Raw genomic sequence first — 25,946 nt, 5'->3', positions numbered from 1 at the left:
CCACGAGCCAGTCAGTAAACCCAAAAGCCATAATGAAAAAAAGATTAGATTTTAATTAAAAAAAAAATATGTCCAAAGACACTGTAAATAAAGCCAAATGGACTTCCCTGGCGGTCCAGCGGTTAAGACCCCATGCTTCTGCTGCAGTGGGTGCGTGTACAAGCCCTGGTCGGGGAACCAATATCCCACATGCCGTGCTGTGCGGCAAAAAAAAAAAAAAAAAAAAAAAAAGATCCGAGTTAAAAGGCTCAAATTTGGTAAAAATTCTTGTAATACATATGACATATTCCTAATACTCAAAGAACACCTTCAAATTGCTGGGAAAAAGACAAATGCAGGATAAAAATGGACAAAGGATATAGGTCTGCAATTTCAGAAAAGGAAATGTAAATGGCCAGTAAACAAACACGAAAAGATACTAAGTTATCAGCTGTTAAGTAAAATGCAAATTAAAATAATATTTTTTACCCATCAGATTGATAAAATAGTAAGATTGATAGCAAGAGCAGCAAGATGAAGATGGAGAGGACAATGATACTCTCATATATTGTTGGTAGGAATGTGGAAGAGTAATACAGTATTTGTTAAAAAATGTGTGTGTCCTTTGATTTAGCAGTCCTGCTTCTGGAAATCTACAGAAGTGAAAACTCCTATAATATTGGGATATGTGCTCAAAGATGCTTATTGCTGCATTGTTTCCAAAGGCAAAACACTGGAAATAATGTGATTTTCTATCAAATAGGAGAATGGGTGAATAATCTCGTACATTTGTATTATGGAAAAATATGCAGCTATTAATACGAAAAGGTTAGCAATACATGCACATACCTGGAGAAATGTCCATTAGTTAAGCCAGAAAAGATTTCAGCATCATGATCGATAGGAGGTTGCAGGGGTGGTGGGGGGAATGGAAGAGAGAGGAAAGAAAATACCTGTGTCTATGAGTATGTGTGTGTTTTTTTTAAGAATACAGAGAAAAATGAAGAAGGATTTTTATCAAATTGTTCTTTTAATTAATTTATTTGGCTGTGTCGGGTCTTAGTTGTGGCGCGCGGTTTCTTCGTTGTGGCGCGCGGGCTTCTGTCTAGTTGTGGCGTGCACGTTTTCTGTTCTCTAGCTGTGGTGCACGGGCTCCAGGGCCCATGGGCTCTGTAGTTGTGGTGCACGGGTTCCAGAGGGCGTGGGCCCCGTAGTTGGCGGCACGAAGGCTCTCTCGTTGAGGCGCGCAAGCTCAGTAGTTGTGTCACGTGGGCTTAGTTGCCCTGGGGCATGTGGTATCTTAGTTCCCTGACCAGGGATCAAACCCGCGTCTCCTGCATTGTAAGGTGGATTCTTTACCACTGGACCACCAGGGAAGTCCCGAGAAGTTTTTAACAAAGGAAATTTTACTAAAGTTAAAAAAAAAAAATCAGGATCGGTCACTGTGTGAATTTGCAAATGGGCCAATTTCAGCCTCTGAATGATTTCCCTCTTTTTCTTAGTTAAATAGACATCTACTACAAGTCGGGGTGAACTGAATTGAGAGAACCTCTTTCCTGCATTTGGAAATACCCCATCTCGTTGAGGCAATTTCCTTTGCAACTAAGGACTAGGCAGTGACACCCTGCTCAAAGTCCAGGGAACTGGGAGGAACATTTTCTGGCTGTGACAGTAATTGCAGAAAAACTGAACTCTGGGATGTTAGTGGCAGCGTTGTGATGGTGTCCAGTGCCCCATGTCAGTAACACAGCTGTTCGATTTTTCAACCAAGAACCTTGATTGAGGCAATCCCGTGTATTAAACTCCTCTGAGAGGCCAGAAATCTTGTCTAGTTCTTTCCTATCTGATGACTCCCCAGAGTTATACAGTCCTTAAAAGTAGTATATGCTCAGTTAATGACTGCTGATGGGCCAACTCTCAGCTGCCCCAGTCTCCACCTTCTCACCGAAAGTGACATGGTGGGGGTAGGGGTGGTGATCCACATTCTTCTTCGCAAAGAGGGCAGCAGTCTCGCCTCATTCCAAAAGCACAAAGAAGTAGGGAGACTCCTGGGGCCATCAGCTCAAAGATGTGAAGGCCAGTGAATACTATTTTATTTATTTATTTATTTTCTGTACGCGGGCCTCTCATTGTTGTGGCCTCTCCCGTTGCGGAGCACAGGCTCCGGACGCGCAGGCTCAGCGGCCATGGCTCACGGGCCTAGCCGCTCCGTGGCATGTGGGATCTTCCCGGACCGGGGCACGAACCCATGTCCCCTGCATCTGCAGGCGGACTCTCAACCACTGCGCCACCAGGGAAGCCCCAGTGAATACTATTTTAAAAGTCACATTACATCCAACAGTGGAAAAGCTCTTTGAAATTTAAGAGTGAAAAGGTAGAAAAGTACTACTTAACTTTCACCGAAGAGTGTAAGGGAAAGAAAGGGAGTGATATATTCATTTGCACTTCTCTTAGGCATTTAAAACATTTTACTGACGATTGTGTGTACAGGCCTACAGTCTGGGACAACCTGAAAACTCTCTGAGGGCAGAGACCATATCTCTGTCCCCTGTGTCTCTTCCCCTGCCTCACCCAGCGCTTTGAGTTGGCCAGACTCATGGTCCTAGTTCCATCGTGTTTTTCTCTTCCAGTGATCTCTTCCAAGGGGGCCAGATGTCCCTTGCTGAACTACATGTGACTTTCTTTTGTGTCAGTAAAAATGGAGGTTAGGTTGCCACAGCCCAGAGTTACTTGATAGTCTCATTGTTGAAGCTATTTATAGCACAGGGCTTTCAAATGCCAATAAATTACCCGGCTGTTGATTCACATCTTCAATATAACTATTTTTATACACTGGTTATAATTTTTTTTAATGGAAAGCGCTTTAAGTAGAAGCTGTATTGTATCACTGTGATTTTCCTGTAAGTAAAGTACTTTCCAATCAATCATTCTTGGAATAATGGAATAGTTCTCATTGATACAACATGATGGCTTTAACCTTTTACTGAAAATTATTTTTGTGCCAAAAGGGGTGATGACATAATTCATCTTTCTTCAGTAAAAATACCCACGTGGCTACTATTCATTGCCTTCTCACAATAATTGCCCCTTAAGGAAGAGCTGCTCTTAGAGAATGGATGTAGCATTCTGAAATTCCTGCTCGCCTGAGGGCCTGCACACTCCTGGGTCCTGAGGGGTTCTGGCCTGTGGGACCCGGGAGGCAGATGGATTAACAGTGAAGTGGAAGGAGCAAAACACACCCTATGGAATACCTGAGCCCTCTGGTGGGGGCCTGGGGGAGGGCGAGGCACCCTGCAGGGCTGGTGGCGTAGGGATGACACTCATCAGCAGCTGGTGAGAGGACCCCAAGGCGAGAATCTGAGAGGTGGGTGCTCCTAAGGACAGCACCTAGAGCTGGGGTGTGGGGTTGGGGGGAGGCAGTGTGGCCCTGGGGAGGTGGGCTGCTCATTTCCCTTCTCCCTTGCAGACCATCCTCTCTGTCTAGCTGCCCGCACTCCCTGCTCCCTCCCACTGCCCCTTGCCTGCCTGAGCCCTTGACTATGACCCTGGTCTGCTCTCTCACTGAACTTAGCAGCACATGTCCCAGTCTCTCAGGGGTCTGCTCTCTGACGAGAGAGGGGAGCACAGTGATAAACCTCTTGGAGCTGGCAGGCAATGCCTGAAATGGCTGCAGGTGCCACCCCAGCAGAGCATACCTACAAGTCCAGGTGGTCCGCAAGGGCTCTTCTGGCTGAGGTTCTGCTCAGGGTCATCCTCTCTGCTGGGCACTGTGTAGGTTATCGCCTTTGTTCCCTAAGAACCCTGTGGAGGTGGGTGTAGCTGGGGCTGCAGTGTCTGGTCATACAAGGTGGCTCTGCACGAGGGTGCCCCGGTGACGGGGTGACTGTGGGTCTGCAGGCTGTGCTCAGCTCCCCAGTCTACACCTATTCAGAGAGGCGCCTTCTAATTTGCACAAAGTGCCATGGAGGTTGGCAGCAAGCCTGGGGGATCCTTATTTTAAAACTGAGGAAACTAGGATTTAAGGAGGTTAAGTAACTTGCCCAAGGTAAGACTAAATGTGGTAAATGGCAGTCAAGATTGTACCAAGGACATCTGTGTGGAAATCTAGCAATAGAGCAGGTGGAGAAGCTATTTTGGGAGAGAGATTGGGCTTCGGGCTACTGCTCAATTTTTCCTATTTCCCCATGGGAAGGGCTTATGTTTTCTATAGCGATGAAGAATTACAGGGATGAGAGTGAAGACCGTGAATCTTTAATGATGTTCTTCTGTATGGGATCCTGTTTCCCTCTGTGTGCTTGGGGCAGGAGCAGAGAAGAGAATGGGGACCAGAGTTGCCCTGGGCAGGTGTGGGGGGAGAGGGAAGGTACAAAGGGAGTAAAGATTTCAGGAAAGAATAACCAGATGGGGCTTCCCTGCTGGTGCAGTGGATAAGACTTTGCCTGCCAATGCAGGGGACACGGGTTCGATCCCTGGTCCGGGAAGATCCCACATGCTGTGGAGCAACTAAGCCCGTGTGTCACAATTACTGAGCCTGTGCTCTAGAGCCCGTGAGCCACAACTACTGAGCCTGCGTGCCACAACTACTGAGCCCGCGTGCCGCAACTACTGAGCCCACGTGCCTAGAGCCCGTGCACCGCAAAACGAAGAGCAGCCCCCACTCGCAGCAACTAGAGAAAGCCTGCACGCAGCAAAGACCCAACACAGCCAAAAAATTTAAAAAAAAATTTATATAAAAAAAAGAATAACCAGATGAATAACTGGAGAGTCTAACCCGGGTAAAGAAGGAAGAGAGGTCAGGAGGGGGTCAACAGGTCAGAAGGAAATGGAGGGAACTAAGGAAAGTGAGAAAACAGTGTAGGAGAAGAGGTGAGAGAGCTGGTTGTGGTCAGAGTGGGATGTGAGGTTTATTCCCACAGGACTGAAGCTGTGCCAGGTATTAACCATTTCCTGGGGTCGTCATGGGAACGGGAGGCTGGAGTGGAGGTGAAGAGTCCCTGGAGGTGGGGGCATCTAGGAACTGTGAGTCTTGGTGATGGTTCATCCTCACGGTACTCAAGTCGTCCTGTGATAGTAGCATTGGGGGGAGGTGTGGAGAGAGAAATGGTTATGTAGATGCCAGGCTTAGATAAACAGAGAATGACCAGGAAAGGAAGTTGAGGCTTTATAACTGAATTGTATGAGCCATGAAGATGCAGGAATCTCTTCAGGAGGGTAGAGGAGGGATGGCTGGAAGCTGCAAGAATGTGCTTTGGGATCAGGAGCCGCTTTCACCTATAAGGGCTGTATGGGGAGGTGAGGAAGAGCTTACTTATGAGGAACAGGACAACCATAAGGTTTAGAGGGGAGAGAAGCACAGAGCAGTAAGGCACCCTCCTGGGCCCCCGTGTCTCTCTGACCCTCCTTCTTTGTCTCTGCCATGGTCTGTCTTCCTTCTCCCCCACCATCCACATTGGTATTCCCTCAGGTTCTGTCCTTCACCCACTGCCCTTCTCATTTCCCCTAATTTCCTGGGTGTGTCAAATACTGTGCTGTTATGGTTTTGACTGCGATGAATATGAGGAGTCCTAAGTCATTATCTTTAGCCCACACTCTCCTCTGTCTTGGGATTCGTGTATCTTAACTACCTGTGAGTCAGCTCGACCAGCCGCAGGTCTCTTGCAGGCAGTTCTAACTCAACATACCCGAATCGAACTGATAACTCTGGCTGAACATGGGCCTCTTCTTATCTTTTCAGTTTGTGGCAACTCCACCCTGAAAATCTGGGGGGTCTTCTGGATAATCACCAGTTGCCAAGTGTAAATTCTAAATATTTTGCTAACCTGTCCTCTCATTTCATCCCTACCCCATTGCCCTACTTCATGCTCACATCACCTCTAAAGGACCACGTTAACTTCCTAACTAGTCTCTCTGTCCGCAGTCTGGCCCCTTCCACTCCATCCTCCATACTGCTGTAAATCAGACCACCTTACTTCCATGCCCAAAGCCCTTTGATCATTTCTCATCTTTCTTAGGATAACATTTCAGCTCCTTAGCATGGCACATGAGGCGCTCCCGCCCACCTACCCAGTTTCATCTCTTACTTTTTCCTACTCACACATTGTAACCACGGGTCTTCATTCATTGAGATATCTCCCCTTGAACTCATCCTTAGACTAACTCCTACTCCTCTCCTAAGACTCAACTCAGTTATTAACTTAGTCATCATATATTTGCTGACTGGCACCATATTCAAAGCACTGTGTTTTCCCTGATCCCACGAGTCTGGGTTAGGTACCCTCCTAGATGCCCCTGCACTCCTCTTTGGTCTTCATCACGTCCACGCCCTCAGACTGGTGCAAGCCCAGGCTCGCCGCTGAAATACAGCCTCACTGAATCCAGGACTATCAGGAGGCTGGGTGCTGAGTGATCAGGTGAGAAGCACAGGTGTCCCAAGAATGCCCTGTAGGAGGGATGATAGTGAGACAGACTTGTGAAAGTCCTAGTTTGCCAAATTCCAGTTGATAGAAAAGTGGGTGAATTGTAAGGCATGATGGGTATTAATTGTGGCTGGGGAAAAAAAAAAAACAACAAACGCCATGTGGTGAAAATCCCCAAGGTAAGAACTTGTCAGGCGCCTACAACAGAAACCCAGATGATTTTGCAAGAATGATGTCATCGTGAGGCTTCATTTGTTAGGAATCCGTACCCACGCTGGATGATTCATCACCCAAACTGCCAAGGGACCCTAACAGTTAAAGTCCTTGCATTCCTCCCTGATTTGTTAACACATTCCATCTGACAAGTAGATACCACTTTCCTTTCTTTTCAAAACCTCTCCCTACACAAAGCTGTTCAAAGCCTACACTGTGGACCTGAATTCCTCAGCCAGGCTCGTGGTTTTAGAGGCCAGGGAAAAGGCAAATGGGATGAATGAAGTATGACTAAATCCTAAGTCAATGTGCTATTTCTTCTTCATAAAAAAGAATGTTGCAAGGGGCTCAGGAAAGGGACAGCGATCAGTGTAAACCCACCAGGCTCCCTGCTACCTGCCACCCCCGTGCAGGCAGGGCCGCTGACGTGGCTTGCCCTCAGGCTAACTTGGTGGCAATTTCTGCTTTGCTCCTGCTTCCAAGTTCTAAGAATGGGGCTTCTGCCTCTTTCCCGTTTGCAGGAGGTTGAGGCATGAACACCTGGTGGGGCCTGGGAGAGGGAAAGTCATTCTTTGTCCTTAAAGGGCTAATCACAGACGGGCCGGAGACATGGATCTTGGGGAAGAAGCACCGAGGGAACACACACCTGGAATTAAATCCCACCTTCTTCCCTTTTAACTGTGTCATCTTTTGAGAATGGTAAACTACAGTGAAGCCCCTCTGTACACAGCTGGGAAAAATGTTTTTCTCAAGTGGGAACATGTTTTCTCCCCTGGGACAATGCAGTAAGTGGTGTGGAGTTAAACAGGCCTGACTTTAAGCCCTGATTTCACCACTTAGGCAAGTGACTCAGCCTCTTGTGTGACCTCTCTTGTGACTATTTATCTGTAATATGGGAACCTACCTCATAGGGGGTAAATACTGAATTGGATAATGTATGTGAAAAGGCCTAGCACAGTGCCTGGAGCAGAGCAGGTGTTCAGCAAAGGTGGGGGAGACTCGATGGTACCATCTTAGAGGCCCCTTAACTTGCTAACTTTTTTGGAAATAAAAGCCCATGATCTAAGTCAGAGGGTTCTAAGGAACAAAGAGGGTCATGATCCTGCGGATCCCAGGGCCAGGGGTTTACGCTGTGCCTGGCTTCATGTTCCCAGCTCCAAGTAGAAGAGGGCATTAGGAATGCTCTCATAGTCTGGAAAGGCAGAGGAGGCAGAAGTATGTCCTGTAGCTCTTAATTACAAGGAAGCCAGGTTCTAGAGAGTTCTAGCAGTGGCCATCTGTATGTGCTGGGGGTCTCTGAAATCCATTTCTCTGTGAGGGCAGGGGAGATACTTTCTGAGAACTTTAAAGAGTTTGTGAGCAGGGTATTAAAGAAATGTGAAATGAAGAGTATAAAAGTCAGTGCAAGACTGGGGAACCTGATAAATCTCACGCTTCCGTATGGATGAGGGAACAGAGAGAGAACAGTGAGTGAGGGTTTGGGGAGAGGCCTAGAGCTGGGAAGGGCTGGAGGACAGCATGGGAAGGAAGTGACCTGCTGGGGGGAAAGCTATGTGCTGCTGTTTTGATGGAGGACCCTGCTTTCCATCACAGTCAGCCAGCCACTGGGCAGAGGGCTCCTGCCAGGGAGAGAGGTGGTGGCAGAGCCCGGAGGATGGCAGGCAGGCTGAACAGATGGTGCGGGGACAATGTGACTTGAGAGGACACTCCTCTAGCCATGCTGGAACCTGGAGTCAGGGCTTCTCATGGTTAGTGATGGGCATGGGCCACCCTGTCCACCTTCTCCGTGTGACTGACCTCACCACTCACTCCAAATGTGAGGAGAAAGAGAAAGGCCCGGCCTAGAGCCTTCATTCCATCCAGGGCATGCATTCTCGGGGCTGAAAATTCATTCTTGTGTGTGGGGGAGTGCCGCAGTATGTAAACAGATACACACACACACACACACACACAGAATATGAATGAATATCTGTGGTATTACATTTCATGGAAGAAGAGGACAATTAGGAAAAAATCTCTTAAAAGGCTCCTTGAGGTGGGTGGGTGGGTGGTGATTAATGAAAAAACGGTGTTTGAGAAACGCCACCAAAGTAGGGCCTCTTGCCGCAAAGAACCGCCAGTGGCCCAGTCAGGGTCTTCCGGTGCATTAAGAAGCCCTAACCAGCAGCCTCCAAACTGCAAGGCTCGCTAGGCAGGTGTTGGTAGCTCCGTGCCTTCTTTCCACTGAGCCAGAAATTCCTACATCTCCCAGCCAGTTCCCTTCCTGTTTACGTCAATCTACAGTCTCCATGGCCACCAGTGAGCCGTAGGCAAACCCCAAGCCCTGGAGCCAGGACTTTAACCAGGAGATTAGAGCTAGCCTGGCCTGGCCTATCTTGCCGAGGCAGGAAAGGGCAAAGGTTCTCTCCTGGGCAGACAGAACTGAGTAGTCCGCCTGATAAACATACCACGAGATACGAAGCTGCTTATACAAGAGCCCCATTTCACAGCTTAAATCTGAATATTTCTATCTTCTCTTATCAGCGCATATTCACATCATAAGGATGAGATCATATCCTTTCCAACTTCAACCTTCCAGCCTTCCCTAACCAGATCAGTTTAGGGCAACACGATGGACAGTGAGAATCCAGTTTTCTTATCATTATTGTGTAAGTGCTGCTGATTTTTATTCTAAATAAATCTGTAGGGAACATAGACTACTCGTTATGTCATAAATGTCCATGACTTTGGCTTCAACTATTAGCCACCTTAATTTATTACATTTTAATTTCAATTATTTGGCTGAGATAGTCTGCTTTTAAAATACTCTGCCTAAAAGAAAGCAAATATTTTCTGCCTTAATATATTTCAAATGATCACTATTTCTTATCGATCCGAAACCACATGTAACAAAGTTTTGATGTGATTTTTGTCTTTTAAACAGCCATAATGTTTTCCTTGGCTCTACAGTTTATTAGCAATTTGACTTTTTAAAAAAACAGCTCGATTGAGATATAATTCATATGCCAAATAATCCGCCCATTTAAAGTATACAGTTCAGTGTTCTTTAGTATATTCACAGGGTTGAGCAACCATCACCACAGTCCAATTTTAGGAAATTTCATCCCCCCTAAAAGAAACCTCGGACCCATTAACAGTTACTCCTCATTCCTCCCCACTCCCCCCAGGCCTAGGAACCACTAATCTACTTTCTGTCTCTGCAGATTTGTTAAATAGGCACACATTTTGAGCAAAATCATTTCCTATTCTAATTCCATAATTAACCAACAGCTTATTTTCCCATAATTAACCAATAATTTAATCATAATTAACCAATTAGATTCTTATTGAATCTCTTGATTTTAGCTGCCACTTTGTGTGAAAAGTGAAGTTGATGTTGGCCTAGTGGGAACTGTTTTCTGTGTTACTAAAACTGCATTCCCAATAAGCACTAAGGCACAGATTTAGCTTCCTTCCTGCCCAGATATGTTCACTCAACAGTCTGTAAAGCTTTAAAGTTAAGTTACAAATGCACCAGGAGCTTGGTGTTTAAAGAATTCCTATGGTGAAGTTGTTTGTAAAGCCTAACCTCTGAGGGAAAATCCACCCACATTCTTCTCAAGCACAGACACATTAACTGGTCTGTTTTAAAATCTCAGTTTCTATAGATTTGGTTTGCTTGAGGGATTTTCTTTTTGGGCCTCTCTGCAATGACTAGTATGTGGCAATGAACACTCGCTTCCTTGCTGAAGGTCATGACTCCCTTGCACAGGGCTGAAATGGGTAGTTTCAGTACAGACCCTTTCACTGCTAGTGTGTGACAAGTTCTGGGCACGAGAGTACAGTGTCCACATACACAGTACATCCTTACTCACCATCACTAAGCTTTCCGTAGAAAATAGCATGTCTGAAAATGAATACATCTTCCTAGCCCCTTGTAGCCACCATTCAGGCAATGGTTTTCCTCTCTTAGCACCAAATAAATTGGTAGGCTGAAACGGCAGAATCTTAGACACATCCACTAAGGTGATGAATCAGTCATTATAGAGACAAAAAGGTGGATCTGGCCAAAGGAATGATAAATACAGGCCTTTCTCCAACTCTCTGCCCTGACATAATGCTCAGACTACCAGAATCCTGTATGCAGAATGACATGACTTTCACTTTCCACATTTTTTAGTACTTTCTAGTTTACAGAGCATATCTGTAGATGTGACTCACTTTGAATCTCATTACAATTCTGTGAGGTAGGTAAGGGTGGGTCTTTCATTTTCCAGATGAGAAACCAAGTGTAAGAACTTGCTCAAGGTCAAATGGCTAGGTGGCAGAACCGGGATGTCTCAGTGGAAGGCCAGTCTCTCTTAAAGCGGTCCCCCGGAGAGGCCATACATGTACTCCAACTTTGCTCAAAAACTTCTGGAAACTTGTTCTTCGGAATGCCTTAAAAATCAGTAGCACATCTTTTTATATCCTCAATGAAGGCAATATTTCATCTTCTAAGTCAGTGGTTCTCAAACTAGATTGTACCTCAGAATTGCCTGGAGGGCTTGTTAAAAAATGCACATTGCGGGGCTCCACTCCCAAAGTTTCTGATCCATTAAATCTGGGGTGGGGCCCAGGATTTGTGTTTCTAAAGAGTTCCCAGGTGATCTTGATGTTACTGGTCCCTGGCCACACTTTGAGAACCACTATCCTAAGAAATTTATTTCTGGAAAGAGTGAATCATTTAAAACCATCTAGTGATTAAGGTGGGGAGATCAAGCTAGGAAATTCCACCAGTGGCCAAAACAATGGGTGACTATCAAGAACAACACTGGCTTTGGGGGAAATCTGCATAAAGGGCTCCAAAAAGGTTCTGAATAATGGCAGTTGATCAGACTAATCCCTTTGGATGATGCTCAAGAATGCTTTCCCTGAGTGTTTCGGAACACCTTGTGCAGTCGTACATGTGTGAGATGTTCATTATCAACCTTCTGTTTTCCAGCCTTAGAAAAACAAAAGAAACCATGTAGGTGACATCCACATTACAGAGAATCAATACTAACGAAGGATTAATAGCTATTTACAGCAGCTGAACTAGTCAGACTGGTAGAGTGGGGTCCTTTCTATGCGGCAAACATGATGGGCGTGGAAGATGAGGGGAAAATTTTGACTCTTCCTACCCTGACTTTTCTGTTGAGAATAGAATGGAAAAAGTGAAGAGATCTAATTTTGGATGCCAGAGATAAACATGCAACATTTTATGGGGAAAAAAATTCTAGCAGAAAAGAAAAATGAACTACATTAGGTACTTAAGCTGGGAGTCAATCCTTCATGTCACAGTAGGGAAAAAAGAGGTGGAGAAATGCCTAAATATTGGTTCTAATTTTATTTTCAATTTTACATTACATTAAACTCTCCGTGTACTCCTTTAATTTATAGCAACTGCTGACACAAATTGGTGTGCCTTCTCTTCTTTGACATCACTATTTCTCTTGAATTATGCATTTCCATCTGGAATGAGGTTTATGGGGCCAAAGCCTTCTTTCATTTAGATGGATGAAAACAGAGAGGGATCAATGGGGAGTTGAGTGCAAAGTCAAAGTAAGGTTGGGAGATATATGTTCAAGGCAGCATATTACTGCCCCAAAAGATTGTAAGGGGTATTAAAAAATGACTCTGGTCTTCCAATTTTCAACATATTGATTAAAATTCAACTACTAAAGAACAAGAAAAACTCTACCAACCTTCATCCCAGAACTGCCAGATTTTTTATTTATTGGTACCCTACTAGTATTTAATAACAATTTGCAAGAGTACAGTGATCATAATAACTGCATCACCTTGATTTGATCTAAAATTGAATCAAAGGCAAAAGAAGTTGCCAGCCTGATGGCACGTTTCACCTATCCCGGCCTCACCACCTGAATGTACATGGTTGAGGTGTTCTACCTCAGAGCTTAGCACCATGAACTGGTCTGGCTCCATTATTGGTGACAAATTCCTGGTCTAAGTCAGCCAGTGGTCCATACTGACAGGTCATTTGCTGGCTCCATCTGGGGCCCAACTCAGTGTCTCAGAGTCCATTCTCAGCTTCTGGTTTTTGATGGGTTCTGGGTTGGCCAGTCACACCAGTATTGAAATGGACATTCTGATGAAGCTGTTTTGAGCTAGTTTTATCCTATAAGCAATCCTCAGCCATTTCTGAAAACCCTCCGTTTTTAATCTTTACCCATCACCCTCTCCCTCCCAAGAGTGGGAATTGGGAGTATACTGTGAAAGTCTTTGCTCTATACATTGCTTGATAGTTTAGAAAAGAGAATTTTATGTTTTAGTGATAATAATTTCATGTGAAAAATGTTCCTGAGTCAATATGGCCTCATGAAAGCAGCAGATCATGTTCTCTGGCTGAAAATGGTGATGCCCAGTAGCTATGTCATGATGTCACTTCCTCTCCAGCAGAGCCCTAGTTTGACAGTGGCCGGCCAGCCTGAAGAACCTGTGAGGGTCTATTGTCGGCCCTGCTCTAGCAACCTGGGAGTGGGTGGGCCAGGAGCCCAGGAGCCCAGTGGGCTGCCTCGGTGCCTCTTCAGGGGCAGGGCCGGCATGCACTCAGCACGCTAGCCACACAGAATGGCCTGTGGAGACTTAAGACTGGTTAAAAACCCCATTCTGCCCAAAATGTCTGTGGTGTATTAATTTATTCTATAATTTAAAGAATTCCATTATTAATGAAAGAGAAGTAGAATCCTGAGTATGAGCTAAAACTGGAATAAAAAAGGCCCATTCTTCAGGCGCTATTAATGGAAGCTTTGTATATAAATAACTTTATATATTGGTGAATAAATGGCACTTAAAACTAAAATGTCTGTTAGTGATTCACTGGGTTCTAAAGACTGCCCTTGCCTTCTGTGGTCAGCGATCTTTTTTCTTTGTGACTCCACTATTCTAGACAGAAAACAGTTAATCCAATATGATTTATTATCTCACGAAGATTCCACTAAAACATTTTCTGCCAAATGTTCATCTTCTAACAGCTGCTTTTTTATTTCAGTGAGAGGTACTTGAAATAAGATCATTGTTCTCTGTGAAAACTGCATGCTAAATAATACAGAGCTACCAGATTATTAAACAGCAAAGGCATCTGATAATATTAGCACCAACCACAGGTCCCACTTCTGCTGATGCACAACATTTTGAGTAATCAGTCATTGCACAATATTATATTTATATCCTTTTTGCTTGAGCTGTTAGGCCACAAAATCAGCAGGCAGTTGCTGTTATAAAAGGGTTCTCTAGGTTATTTATAATGTTTCTGCTTCCTTACAGTTGCTGCTTCACTCTTGGGTCTTGGGCCAGGTCTACACTGTGAAGACGAAGGAAGGAACTGAGCAATTGTTCTGCTAATCTAACTGCTGAAAGCTGGTGGGGATGATTCACAGCACACTGTGTGTGCCTTGGCTGGAATACCTGGTATTTTTGTCTACACAACCCAAATTCATCACATGCTGGCTGATTTGTCATTTCATCAGGGGGAGAGTGTGTAGTTTCGTGAAGGCTGTGTCTCTATCAGGAGTAAGCTAGTGTCTAGGGCACAGGTGGTAGGGCGAGATATCTGAACTAGCGCTATGTTGCAAAAGAGTTTCCTTCAAATGTTATTTACTTTACATGAGGGGTAAGTTTCTGCTCCAGATGTTTCTCTGTTGCATAGATTAGTGCTTCCCCCAAATGGTGGCAGGCAGCCCGGCATGCCCAATAGAAGGGCACATAGGAATCATGAGGGTATTTCATTTCATTTTCTTTTTTGTAAATTACACAGGCATCTTCCTGTTCCACCTGCAGAGAATAACTGATGATGTGAACTGTTTCTAATGGGAGTAGGTCTTAGCTCTTAGGTGAGTCAGGGCTCAAAAAGATGCTGAAAACCATGGAGACTGATAGAATGAGCTATTTGTTTTGACTATGAAATAAGCATCTATCTTAGGCTCCCCCGCCAATTTTTTAAAAAAGGAAATGGACTGCCATTATGTCCTGAATTCTTTTATTTTGGTGGGGGTGGGGTGGGGTGTCTTCTGAATTCTTAAGAATTCTTAAAGCCACTTCTCCACATCCCTGTTGCCACATTCCCAGTCCAGGCTGCCATAATCTCTCAGATCAATGTAACATCTTTTTTTTTTTAACATCTTTATTGGAGTATAATTGCTTTACAATGGTGTGTTAGTTTCTGCTGTATAACAGAGTGAATCAGTTATACATATACATATGTCCCCATATCCCCTCCCTCTTGCGTCTCCCTATCCCACCCCTCTAGGTGGTCACAGAACACGGAGCTGATCTCCCTGTGCTATTTGGCTGCTTCCCACTAGCTATCTGTTTCAATGTAACAGTCTCTGGATGGTTCTTCCTGCCTCCAGTATTATGATCTCCAATTTATTCTTCACACAGCAGCCATGTTAATCTTTTATAAAGTATAGATCTGATCAAATCTGTCCCTTGCTTAACCTCTTATCAGTGGCTCCCCACTGCCCGCAGGAGAAAGTGCAAATTCCCAGGAGTGGCAAACGAAGCCCTTCACGACCCATCCCTGTTCCAGCTGTACCTCATCCTTTCCCACTCTTCCCGTACTCTAAGCTCTTTCCAATCAGAACTAATTGAAAAGGTACAAACATGACCTGCTGTCTTGCCTCTGGCCTTTTCATGAGCTCCTGCCTCTGCCTGGGTTACTCTTCACTAAGGGGAAGACAGCCTTCAGCTCATCTCCTTCCCTGGCCCTCGAAGCAGGTCCGCTGGGCTCCTCGGGCCAGGTGGACCCCTCAGCTGCTCCTCGGGAGCATCCCTGTCACGGCACTTCTCATTCTGTGTGGGCTACATACCCTTCTAGACGGAAGCTCTTTGGGGCCAGGGTCTGTCTTATCACACCAGCATGTCCCTACCACGCAGAAAATTCAGGTCAAGTGTGAAGAAATGAGTGCACAGTGGGGTGCCCCTCACCCCTTTTGCCATAATTTTCCACAGGAGTCTTTTCCATTTCTTAAAGAACTGTTTTCAGTTCTAGAGGGCACTTTTGCTTCATCAGCCCTGGAACTACAAGAATAAAGTGCCAGGCAGCCCCAGGATCCTGACTATGAAGAAACCCTATTTAGGCTTCTCTCTCTAGTAGTTTTTAAAAAAAAAATACATTTATACATTTATTTACTTTTGGCTGCATTGGGTCTTCATTGCTGTGCGCGGGCTTTCTCTGGTTGCAGCGAGTAGGAGCTACTCTTTGTTGTAGTGCACAGGCTTCTCATTGTGGTGGCTTCTCTTGTTGCAGAGCACAGGCTCTTAGGTGCGTGGGTGTCAGTAGTTGTGGCACGTGGGCTCAGTAGTTGCGGCACGCGGGCTCAGTAGTTGTGGCTCACGGGCTCAGTAGTTGTGGCTCATGGGCTCTAGAGCACAGACTCAGTAGTTGTGGTGCATGGGCTTAGTTGCTCCACAGCATGTGGGATCTTCCCAGACCAGGGCTCGAACCCTTGTCCCCTGCACTGGCAGGTGGATTCTTAACCATTGCGCCACCAGGGAAGCCCCTCTAGTAATTTTAAAAGATATAAGATATGGAAAACAGAAGGTCTAAAATATACCTTATAGGAGTTCCAGAAGGAGAGGATTGAGAAAATAGAGGAGAGGTAGTAATAAAAGAGAGAATGGTTGAGGATTTTTCAGAATTGATGAAAAACACAAATACTGAGATTCAAGAGGAAGAAAGAGTCATGAGCAGTATAAATAAGAATAAATTCAGATCTGAATTCACTGCAGTAAAACTTCAGAATGGCAAAGATCAAGAGAAATTCTTACAAAATATTACTATTCTTCTGTCCAAATGTGTTTCTAATTACATTCCCACATGCTAAACCTAAAAGTTGAAGTCTCAGTAAAGAGGATTTTCCTAACTGGGAACAGGACAGTCATAGGGAAGTCATCTAGCAAATGTAACCATGATCTTCCTTTTCCCAGTTTTGGTTTGTTTTGACCAAGGATGGAAAAGGATATAAAACTTCCTGTTTTTTTTTTTTTTTTTTTTTTTTTGCGGTATGCGGGCCTCTCACTGCTGTGGCCTCTCCCGTTACGGAGCACAGGCTCCGGATGCGCAGGCTCAGCGGCCATGGCTCACGGGCCTAGCCACTCCGCGGCATGTGGGATCCTCCTGGACCAGGGCACGAACCCGTGTCCCCTGCATCGGCAGGTGGACTCTCAACCACTGTGCCACCAGGGAAGCCCCAAACTTCCTGTTTTTAGAGGATCTTTTAGGAAGATGTACTTCACCTAACTTCTGGTCCCAAATCACATAGCTTTTTCAGGGGTTGTCCCATCATATGGCACCCTCTTGTAGATTTTAAAGGAATGCAAGTAGGAGGAGGAAAGTGAGAGTGACTAGTTAGCCCTTTAAACTCTGTCCCCCTGTTGTACATTTACTTACCCACATATGCACACACGAACACATGGCATTCATGCCACTCATAGATCATTCACATGGAGCACACATTATCCACATTGAAAATACACAAAGTACACACACCACTAACCTAACACACACATACTCATACTTTCACGCAAAGGGCAGGCAGATGTTCAGCAAGCTATGACCCACACAGCTGTTTTCTCACTTCCTTGTCCACCTCTATCAGCAGCAATGGGCACTGAGGGCAGCGGGCAAGGCTCTAACTCACGGGGCTCTACACTTTGGCTCCAAACGTTTTTTCACCTCCATATAATTCTAGGCCTACCCAAGAACCATCTTCATGCAATGGAAACCACTTAGGAGACCTACAGTACAGTCCTGGCAGCTCTGCTCCTGAGGACACTATTGCAGCATCCTAGGAAGATGGGCAAGGAGTAGACTACCAGCTCACTGCCATGTCATCACACTGATGTCCAGGACACTGAAGGAGTGGGAAGAAGAGGAGCTTAAGCGTAGGAAGCTCAGAAGTCTTAACTGTAGATGGGTAAGCAATCTCCCACAACCTCATACCATCCCTTCTTACTGGGAGAGGGACTGTTTCCTGTGCCTTCTAGGCCTACAGAACACTCTAAATCTAGATTTTGCTCTCCTGACGTTTGCTAAGGTTTTTTTTTTGGCTGCGTTGGGTCTTTGTTGCTGCGCGTGAACTTCCTCTAGTTGCAGCAAGCGGGGGCTACTCTTAATTGCAGTGTGTGGGCTTCTCATTGCAGTGCCTTCTCTTGCCATGGAGCACGGGCTCTAGGCACACGGGCTCAGTAGTTGTGGCTCGTGGGCTCTAGAGTGCAGGCTCAGTAGTTGTGGCACACGAACATAGCTGCTCCACAGCATGTGGGAATCTTCCTGGAGCAGGGCTCGAACCTGAGTCCCCTGCATTGGCAGGCGGATTCTTTACTGCGCCACCAGGGAAGTCTCTAGCTAAGGTTTTAACAGTTGTTTTTTCCTCTCCATCCTCCCTCCACCCCCACGCCCCCCTTCTCCCCTCCCATTGCTCTTCTTTTGGTCTCTGGCCATTATGAGTTCTGAAGCAGGGCCAGGTCCCCTTGGGAGCCCCTAATATGCCCGGCACTAGGCAGATATACATGCAAGTCCAGTTCTGGCCATGGGACGGTACTTTAGGAAAACGGAAAAAAAAACAGTCTTGTATCTGGCCCTGCTTCAGTTCCTCAAAGTGAAGATGACATTTCTGGTAAGCAGTTACAATTAGATTTTTAGAGCCCTGGGTTTTCAAATAATCACATGCAGGATTAAGAAAGATAATTTAAAATGTTTAATTCTGCCTGATTAGCTGGTAATTGAGGTGATCTGCTGATGTGGAAGTAATGTAATAGAGTTAATATGCCCCCCGGCATGACAGATGTCTTGTGCCTTGTCGATCAGTCTCTTTAGCAATTACCTTGTCCTCTGTCCTTTTTTTTTTTTTTTTTTGATAGTCAGTGAACTTCTTTTTGTCATCGTCATCCTTTCTGGCAGCCAGAGTCAGCAGACCTTGCACAGACATCATGCCCATTTATTGGTGTCATTCCTAAGTTTTAGATGGCTATTTCAGGGCTTCCCTGGTGGTGCAGTGGTTGAGAATCCGCCTGCCAATGCAGGGGACACGGGTTCGAGCCCTGGTCCGGGAAGATCCCACATGCCGCGGAGCAACTAAGCCCGTGCGCCACAACTACTGAGCCTGCGCTCTAGAGCCCACGAGCCACAACTACTGAGCCCGCGTGCCACAACTACTGAAGCCTGTGCACCTAGAGCCTGTGCTCGGCAACAAGAGAAGCCACTGCAATGAGAAGCCCATGCACTGCAATAAAGAGTACCCCTGCTCGCCACAACTAGAGAAAGCCCATGTGCAGCAACGAAGACCCAATGCAGCCAAAAAAAAAAAAAAAAAAAAAAGACGGCTATTTCAGAGCCTCATTTGGATATGGATTTTCTTTATTCTATGATGCCAATTTCAGAGGTGTCATTTACCCTCTGTAAGTTTTCTTTTCTTTTTTTTTTTTCTGGCCTCGCCTTTCTATGACTCCAGGGAAAACAATCCTAGGATATGTTTTAAAATGGGAAACTGGGTAAAAGTGCCTATGTGACCCTTTGTAATCCAAAGTTTCCTCCCCCAATCCTGCTCTGTCCCTAGGCAGTCACTGGCTTGATTCTGTTCATTATAGATAAATTTGTGTTTCCTAGACTTTTATATAAATGGAATCATGATATACGTACTCTTTATTGTCTGGCTTCTTCTGCTCAGTGTAATTATTTTGAATTCATCTATTTTATTGCTGTATAAATAGTTAATTCCTTTTTATTGTTGAGTAGTGTTCCATTGTACGGACATAGCACAATTGTTTTATCCATTCACTTGGATGGACATTTAGGTTATTTTTTGTTTTACAAATTAACTATTTGTAAATATTACAAATAAAAATACTGTGAACAACTGTTAAAAAAATGGGAAACTGGGTAATTATTTTGTTTGCAAATCATTAAAAAAGAGCATTTGTATCTGAGATTGATTGTTTCCCTTGGCACATTCAGTGTGGCACTGAAGGACTATAAGGAATCCTGTAGATCTTCTAGTGCCCTGAGAACACTGGAGCTCAGTGAGGCTAAGTGACTGTAACACACATACTAGTTATTTTCCCAGAAGGAACTGGAACTCTTCGTTATTTCAGGAGGACCTGTTATTATATGCCAAGCACTGTATTAAGCATTGGGGTTGCGCAAAAATAACTCTCTGAGCTGGACCTTGAGGATGGGTAGGAGTTTGCTAGGCAGCGAAAGAGTAGTGTTTTTTCTTTCCTTAAACTGGAGAACTAGTTTGGGAAGATCAAAAAAAGAATTACATTTTCCTTAGCCTCTCTAGTTAGCGGTTCAGACCCTTACTTAAAGAAGTTTAATGAAAAGATATTTTTGTTACAGACTCTAGGAGTGGTGCACCTCTCTTCCTTGATCATTCAAAGACAAGAATGAATGAAGTGATCTGTGCCTGAACCTTTGGTATCTGGCCTGGCACCATCCCGCCACATTGCCACCCGTGCAGTCCTGCTCCTTGCCCTGTACAGGAAGGTGCTGGAGTTGAATGGCAGTGGGACCTGGGTTTCTCTCCAGTAATGTACAGAGCCAAGGTCATATCCACCCTGTGTGATGGTGAGTAGTGCAAGCTCCTGGTACGTGCTACCTGGTTATGCCACCGCCCCACCTCCCCACAGATATCCAGGTAAAGTGAACATTTAGGCACATGGGGACCTACTAATGAGCGCTAAGATGTACTGAGTGCTTACATGAGCCAGGCACTGTTCTTAGACTATATATGAGTTACTGCATTTAAGTGAGGCTGCACTGTACTGCACAAAGCAAGAGTGGAAGCTTCTGAAAATCTAGAGAAATGGAGCAACTTACAGAAGCCTATAGCATGACAAGTGGCAAGGAGTCAGTGCTGGAATGCCAAATAGAAGAGACTGGACGCTAGGCAGACTGCCACCAAATCAAGAGGGTGTGGTAAGGAGGACACGGATGTCAGGGTCAGGCAGACAGGCAGACAGACCTAGAACCAATTCCTGGCTCTGCCGATTTACCAGCTGGATGACTCTGGGCAGGTTGTTTACCTTTGGGGGTATAACTTCCTCCTCTCTAAAGTGGGCATTAGCCTGTCTTGCAGGGTTGTTCTGAGTGTGTGAGAAAATGCATAAAGAGTCCAGCACAATGCCTGGCCTAGAGTAGTGCCCTGCTTTTCATTATTAGCCAAAGGATCCTTATGTCCCCAAGAATCTGTAAGAATCAAGGAATTTCAGAGGTTGAAGACGACTCAGAGATCACCCACTCCAGACACATCATGTTTGGATGCACAACCTGAGCCCCAGACATAATGAGTCATTTGCCCCAAACTGTCTGCTAGTTATTAGTTAAATCAGGATTAGAACCCAGGACATCATCTGCCCTTAGCCACCAGGACCAATGATTACAGTTGAACCATACGAAAAACTCTTGAGATATTTCACTAAAAAGGTGATTTAGGCTGATCCTGTTAGTTTGCCTCAGCTTATTTTCTCACAGAACAGCTGATTTTCCAGCATTCACTTTAGGTCACTTCTGAAGCATGCTGATTTGCTTTCTTGCATATGTTAGTCTACTTGGGCCACCATAACAAAATACCACAGACTAGGTGGCTTAAACAACAGAAATGTATTCCTCACAGTTCTGGAGGCTAGAAGTCCAAGATCGAGGTGCTGGCAAGATAAGTTTCATTCTGAGGCCTCTTCTCCTGGCTTGCAGGAGGCCTCCGCCTTGCTATGTGCTCCCATGAACTTTTTGAATGCACATACAGAGAGACTGAACTCTCTGCTGTCTCTTCTTATAAGGACGCTAATCCTATTGGGATCAGGGCTTCACCCTTATAACCTCATTTAATCTTAATTACCTCCTTATAGGTCCTATCTCCAAATACAGTAACTTTGGGGGTTAGGGCTTCAACATATAACTTTTAGGGGGAGCACAATTCAGTCCAAGGGCTTGTGTTACATATGTTCCTCCATCCCTCATGAGCCCTTCCATTCAGGTCTGTTTCAAATCAGAGGTATATGTACGATGAAGTACATGAAATATTAAGTACCTCAACATGAGGCATCTCCTACAGCCTGGCCCCTTTTATAGCTCCTCCAGGTCATTCATTAGCCAAAGACCAAGAAATGTGGCAAAGCCAAAGTCTAGATCATTCATTCTGTTATCAGTTGAGAGAATGAGGGTTTAAGAGTTAAACCGAGATATATCAACAGACTCATTCAGAAAGAAAACTTGAACGTGAGTGAAGTTTCTCTGAAGACCTGCCGTGCATTTGAGTGATGAACAGAAACAGTGCAGCTTTGACATTTATTCTGATATTTCCAAAGGAAACTGTATAAAATAACATGTTTTTGAGGGAAATTTTTTCTTTAGAAAGATTAAGAAAAAAACTGTCAAAAGTGTGTAGTGAAATATCCAGATTTACAGAGGCTGAAGTGCTGTGGATCTGAAAGCCATGTGGATCTATTTCTTTGGCATCAGGACTCTCCATTCAGAGGTCATCCTAAGTCAAAGGGCTACTCAGCCTCCACATATAGAGGTTTGGGAAAGCTTGAGAGGTTCTTTATGAGATCAAGAGTGAACAGTGGCTAATTTGGCTCCTTTGTGAAAATAATGCCCAGTTTGCCCTTTGAGAAAGGATATCACCTATCTTACTTGCTAGATGTGGCTCCAAATAGTTTTTTGCTATGTCCCCAAATCATCTTTACTCCAAATTTCAAAGTAATACGTGAAAAATACAGGTTTATGGAAAAATGCAAACAATTCAGAAGAATATGGAGCAGAATGCAGAGGTCCTCCTTTTCAACACTTTCCTATCCCCCATCCTGTTCCCCTTCCCATGAGTAATGGGAAAGTTTGGTGGTTTTGTTTGTTTTGGATTTTAAATTATACTTTTACTTACAGATAGCTAGGCTTATTTTATTTTATTTTTAAATCAATGGTACCATACTATTATCATTTGACCTTCTCCTACTGATGATTATGTAGACCTGTCTAATCGATTTTTTGGTTATTACAAACAAAGCTGAAATAAACATTCTTGTACAAATATTTATATATGTGAACACTTCTGTAGGACAGATTCTTAGAAAGAGATATACTGGGTCAAAGGGAAAACGTATTTTAAAAATTGGTATTGTCAAATTACCTTCCAAAAACATTCTATGAATTTATACTCCCACCAGAACTATATGAGAGCATGTGTTTTTCCAATTTGTTTGGACTTTGACATTATCAGTCTTTATTTTTTGTTGACCTGATGGGCAATGAAGGGAATCTCACTGTTATTTTGATTTGCATATTCCTAATTTCTTGTAGGGTTGAACAGTGTCTCATTTCTTTATCTTTCGTATTTCTTCTTCAGTGAATTGCCTACTTACTTTATTCTAAGGAAATGTTTCATTTATTTTTGGGGATGTAGAGCCTTCCCATAATGACACACATTAATCCTCTGCTGTTGCAAATATTCAAGTTTGCTGTTAACAGATATTCCAAAGTACAGATATTCAAAATTATGCATAGAAAAATCTAGGTGGATTTACACTAAAATGTTAACAGTGGTTACATCTAAGTGATAGGATCATGAATATCTGACTTTTTTTTTTTTTGCGGTACATGGGCCTCTCACTGTTGTGGCCTCTCCCGTTGTGGAGCACAGGCTCCAGACGTGCAGGCTCAGCGGCCATGGCTCACGGGCCCAGCTGCTCCGCGGCATGTGGGATCTTCCCGGACCGAGGCACGAACCTGTGTCCCCTGCATCGGCAGGCGGACTCTCAACCACTGTGCCACCAGGGAGGCCCCGGACTTTTTTATACCTTTCTGTGTTGTCTGCTCTTTTCTCCTCTTGAACACTAACCATGTATTAATTTCATGAGTAGAAAGTAAAAAAAATAATAGAGTGACTGGTGGGGTAAAGGTGATGAAGGCTCTCAAAGCAATTCTAAAAGAGCATTTCGCAAGGTACTTAGAGTATTGGCAGTATCAGTATATACTTAATTCTCCTAAGTCAAAATTTGAAGGAAACAACAGTCACTTCTTGGATAATAAATTGATATGGAGATACAGTTAGTCTTATTATTTTATAGTTACCTCTTTAGCACCGAAGATTCTATCATTCTTTACCCACTGTATTTTATGGCCCAACCCTTTCTGAAGTATTGGCAATCAACAGTGAGGGGCACTCAAACATTTTGGCTATAACAGAAGCTTCTGGACAGAAATGTGCAAAATCTCTATTCAAGGACAAAATGGCTACTGAGCTACAAAGTCCCCTCAGCAACTCCACCAATTATTAACAAATGCAAGGAATGTACATGTTGATCAGAAAGAAGGAGGTGGGAGAAAGAAAGAATGGTTTGCTGGGGAACCACAGTTTAAGGAGCGTCACAAAGACTACCTCTGGCAGTGCCATGGGAGACCTGGTGAGTACTCAGTCCTCTCAGCAAGACTGTGGCTCAGCAGGAAACAGTGTCTGAGTTTGCCGGAGTTGAGAAACATCTTTTGAGAGCACCTAAATTCAATCGTTCTACTTACATCTGACAAAATTAGTTTGGCTTTCCAGTGGCCAGGTGGCTGGGGATGGGAAGAGGGTGTAGGCTGGGGGGAAGGTCACACCAAGATGGAAATAATGGCACTTCGGATGTTGGATGACTGAACTGTCATTCTGGATGGTACCTCAGAAGTGGATTAATGGGAGCCTATGCTTGTGAGCAGCCTGGATGGCAGAAGGCCAGACCCCAGGATGGGGGGAATACACCAAGGAGGAGTTACCTTGGAAAACTGTGGGTAATCCACCAGCCCCAGCAATCACCCTGCCCTCATGAGTGCTTCCACGCCAACTGGGACTGAAATGATTCCACTTCCTACTGGTGCAGTCTCTAGTTTGGAGCTGCTTCTCCAGCCCCAAGTTGTCCCTTGGGGACATCCATGCAGCTGGGCTGATGCTGCCTCATGCCTCACCAATAACCGTGAATACTACACGACTCAAATGCAATGGATAGAAAGAAAGAGGAATAAAAAATAGGGACAATGAGTCCCCCCTGCCCCTTGCCTTTGATTACTCTGGCTTTACATATCCTGAATTATGATGATTTATTACAAAGTGAGTGATTCTTGAGAAGACAGATTTAGCTTAGGGGCTGAATTCTTGAAATTAAGAGTGTCAGTGTAGACTTTAGGACTTAACCATTTACATGAGGAAATTTATAAATCAGGAATTTTACAGAGCTTATAGGCCAAGGATAATTAAGGTTACAATATATCACACTATCACAGTAATCCTAAAGTGTCACCATGCTTATATGTGTGTAACTCTGACTATGGAGCGAATATTCAGTGCAGTCATGGACACAAGAAGGCAAAGCCCCTGACCTTCAGGTTGCAAGGACTTGAGTGAGGACATGAGCGCCAGAGATGGGAGAAGAGACACATCTGTCATGTCTTCCAAACTGAGCCGAGGACATCTGCAGCTACTGCCACCATCTCACTTTAGTAAAAGGGGAAAAACAGATGTAAAAATAGAGGCGATATATCCAACTATTAACACTGAGGCAAAACTGGATATAGCAGTCTGCAGAGGCACAGTGTAGAGCAGGCGATGGCTCCCGCTAGGGCAGGCTGTCTCCAGTGGACAACGTGCCAACTAACTAAAGAGGTTTCCACCATCCATGCCAGTATGATTGGCAAATAAAAACTGGCTATATTTAGGTTGCACAGCAGGATTGTTTTGTGAAGGTGTAACATCATAAGGGATGAGGAGGAGAAAAGAGAGAAGGTTACAAACTGCCTGAGAGCAAGTGACACCCTCCTGACAGGAAAGGGAAGGAGCCCATCTGTTGAGAAGAAAATGCCTCCCTGGGAGTTCCTCACTCACCAGGTGAATTAGCTCCTCTTTACCAGACTTATGAAGAAGCTGAACAGTTGTGTGCAGGACAGGCAAGAATTTTAATAATGAGTGCTGGATGAGAGGAGAAAGACAGCATGAAAAAGCTGAGGGAGACTACACCCAGAAAATAACTACCCTTGTTTCCTGTGTCACCTCGCTTCCACTGGGGGGATGTTAAGCGCCCAGTCAGTAGATTCAGTACAGCAATTAAGTAGAAGATTCTTTATCTAGAGAGTATCCACTCATTAGTGAAATGCCTTTTTGTTCTTTTTGTTTGTCCTTTGTCTTCTCAATTGAGATATCATACACATACCCTAAAATTCACCCTTAAAAAAGTGCACAATTCAGTGGTTCTGAGTATATCTACAAGGTTGTACAACCATCACAACTATCTAATTCTAGGACATTTTCATCAGCCCAAAGAGGAACCCTGTGTACATCAGCAGTCACT

The 25,946-nt window shown here is 44.5% G+C and overlaps 2 protein-coding genes across 10 annotated transcripts in view; one reads left to right on the top strand and one right to left on the bottom strand.

Moving 5' to 3' along the window:
• RBKS (ribokinase) overlaps positions 1 to 25,946 on the bottom strand; it is a 76,028-nt gene that overhangs the window by 4,251 nt on the left and 45,831 nt on the right. The window contains exon 8 of one of the 5 annotated variants that reach the window (XM_073791488.1): positions 23,227 to 25,096. The exons of the other annotated variants lie outside the window; for them this stretch is intronic. Within the exon in view, the coding sequence (XP_073647589.1) occupies positions 25,094 to 25,096 (3 nt within the window). The 3' untranslated portion in view covers positions 23,227 to 25,093. Of the gene's footprint in view, positions 1 to 23,226; positions 25,097 to 25,946 lie in introns of those variants that run through there. 5 annotated transcript variants of the gene reach the window in all.
• MRPL33 (mitochondrial ribosomal protein L33) overlaps positions 1 to 25,946 on the top strand; it is an 84,481-nt gene that overhangs the window by 26,612 nt on the left and 31,923 nt on the right. Inside the window, exons 5-7 of one of the 5 annotated variants that reach the window (XR_012325770.1) lie at positions 9,132 to 9,256; positions 13,896 to 17,548; positions 19,972 to 20,199. The gene's annotated coding sequence lies outside the window, so the exon portion shown is untranslated. The remainder of the gene's footprint in view (positions 1 to 9,131; positions 9,257 to 13,895; positions 17,549 to 19,971; positions 20,200 to 25,946) is intronic. The other 4 variants (XR_012325773.1, XR_012325772.1, XR_012325769.1 and 1 more) reach the window with 4 other exon arrangements.

The sequence above is a fragment of the Tursiops truncatus genome, chromosome 14 (assembly GCF_011762595.2).
Source record: "Tursiops truncatus isolate mTurTru1 chromosome 14, mTurTru1.mat.Y, whole genome shotgun sequence".
Classification (NCBI taxonomy): domain Eukaryota; kingdom Metazoa; phylum Chordata; class Mammalia; order Artiodactyla; family Delphinidae; genus Tursiops; species Tursiops truncatus.
Note: the sequence above shows the minus strand (reverse complement) of the source record. Positions and strands in the feature narration are given on the sequence as shown.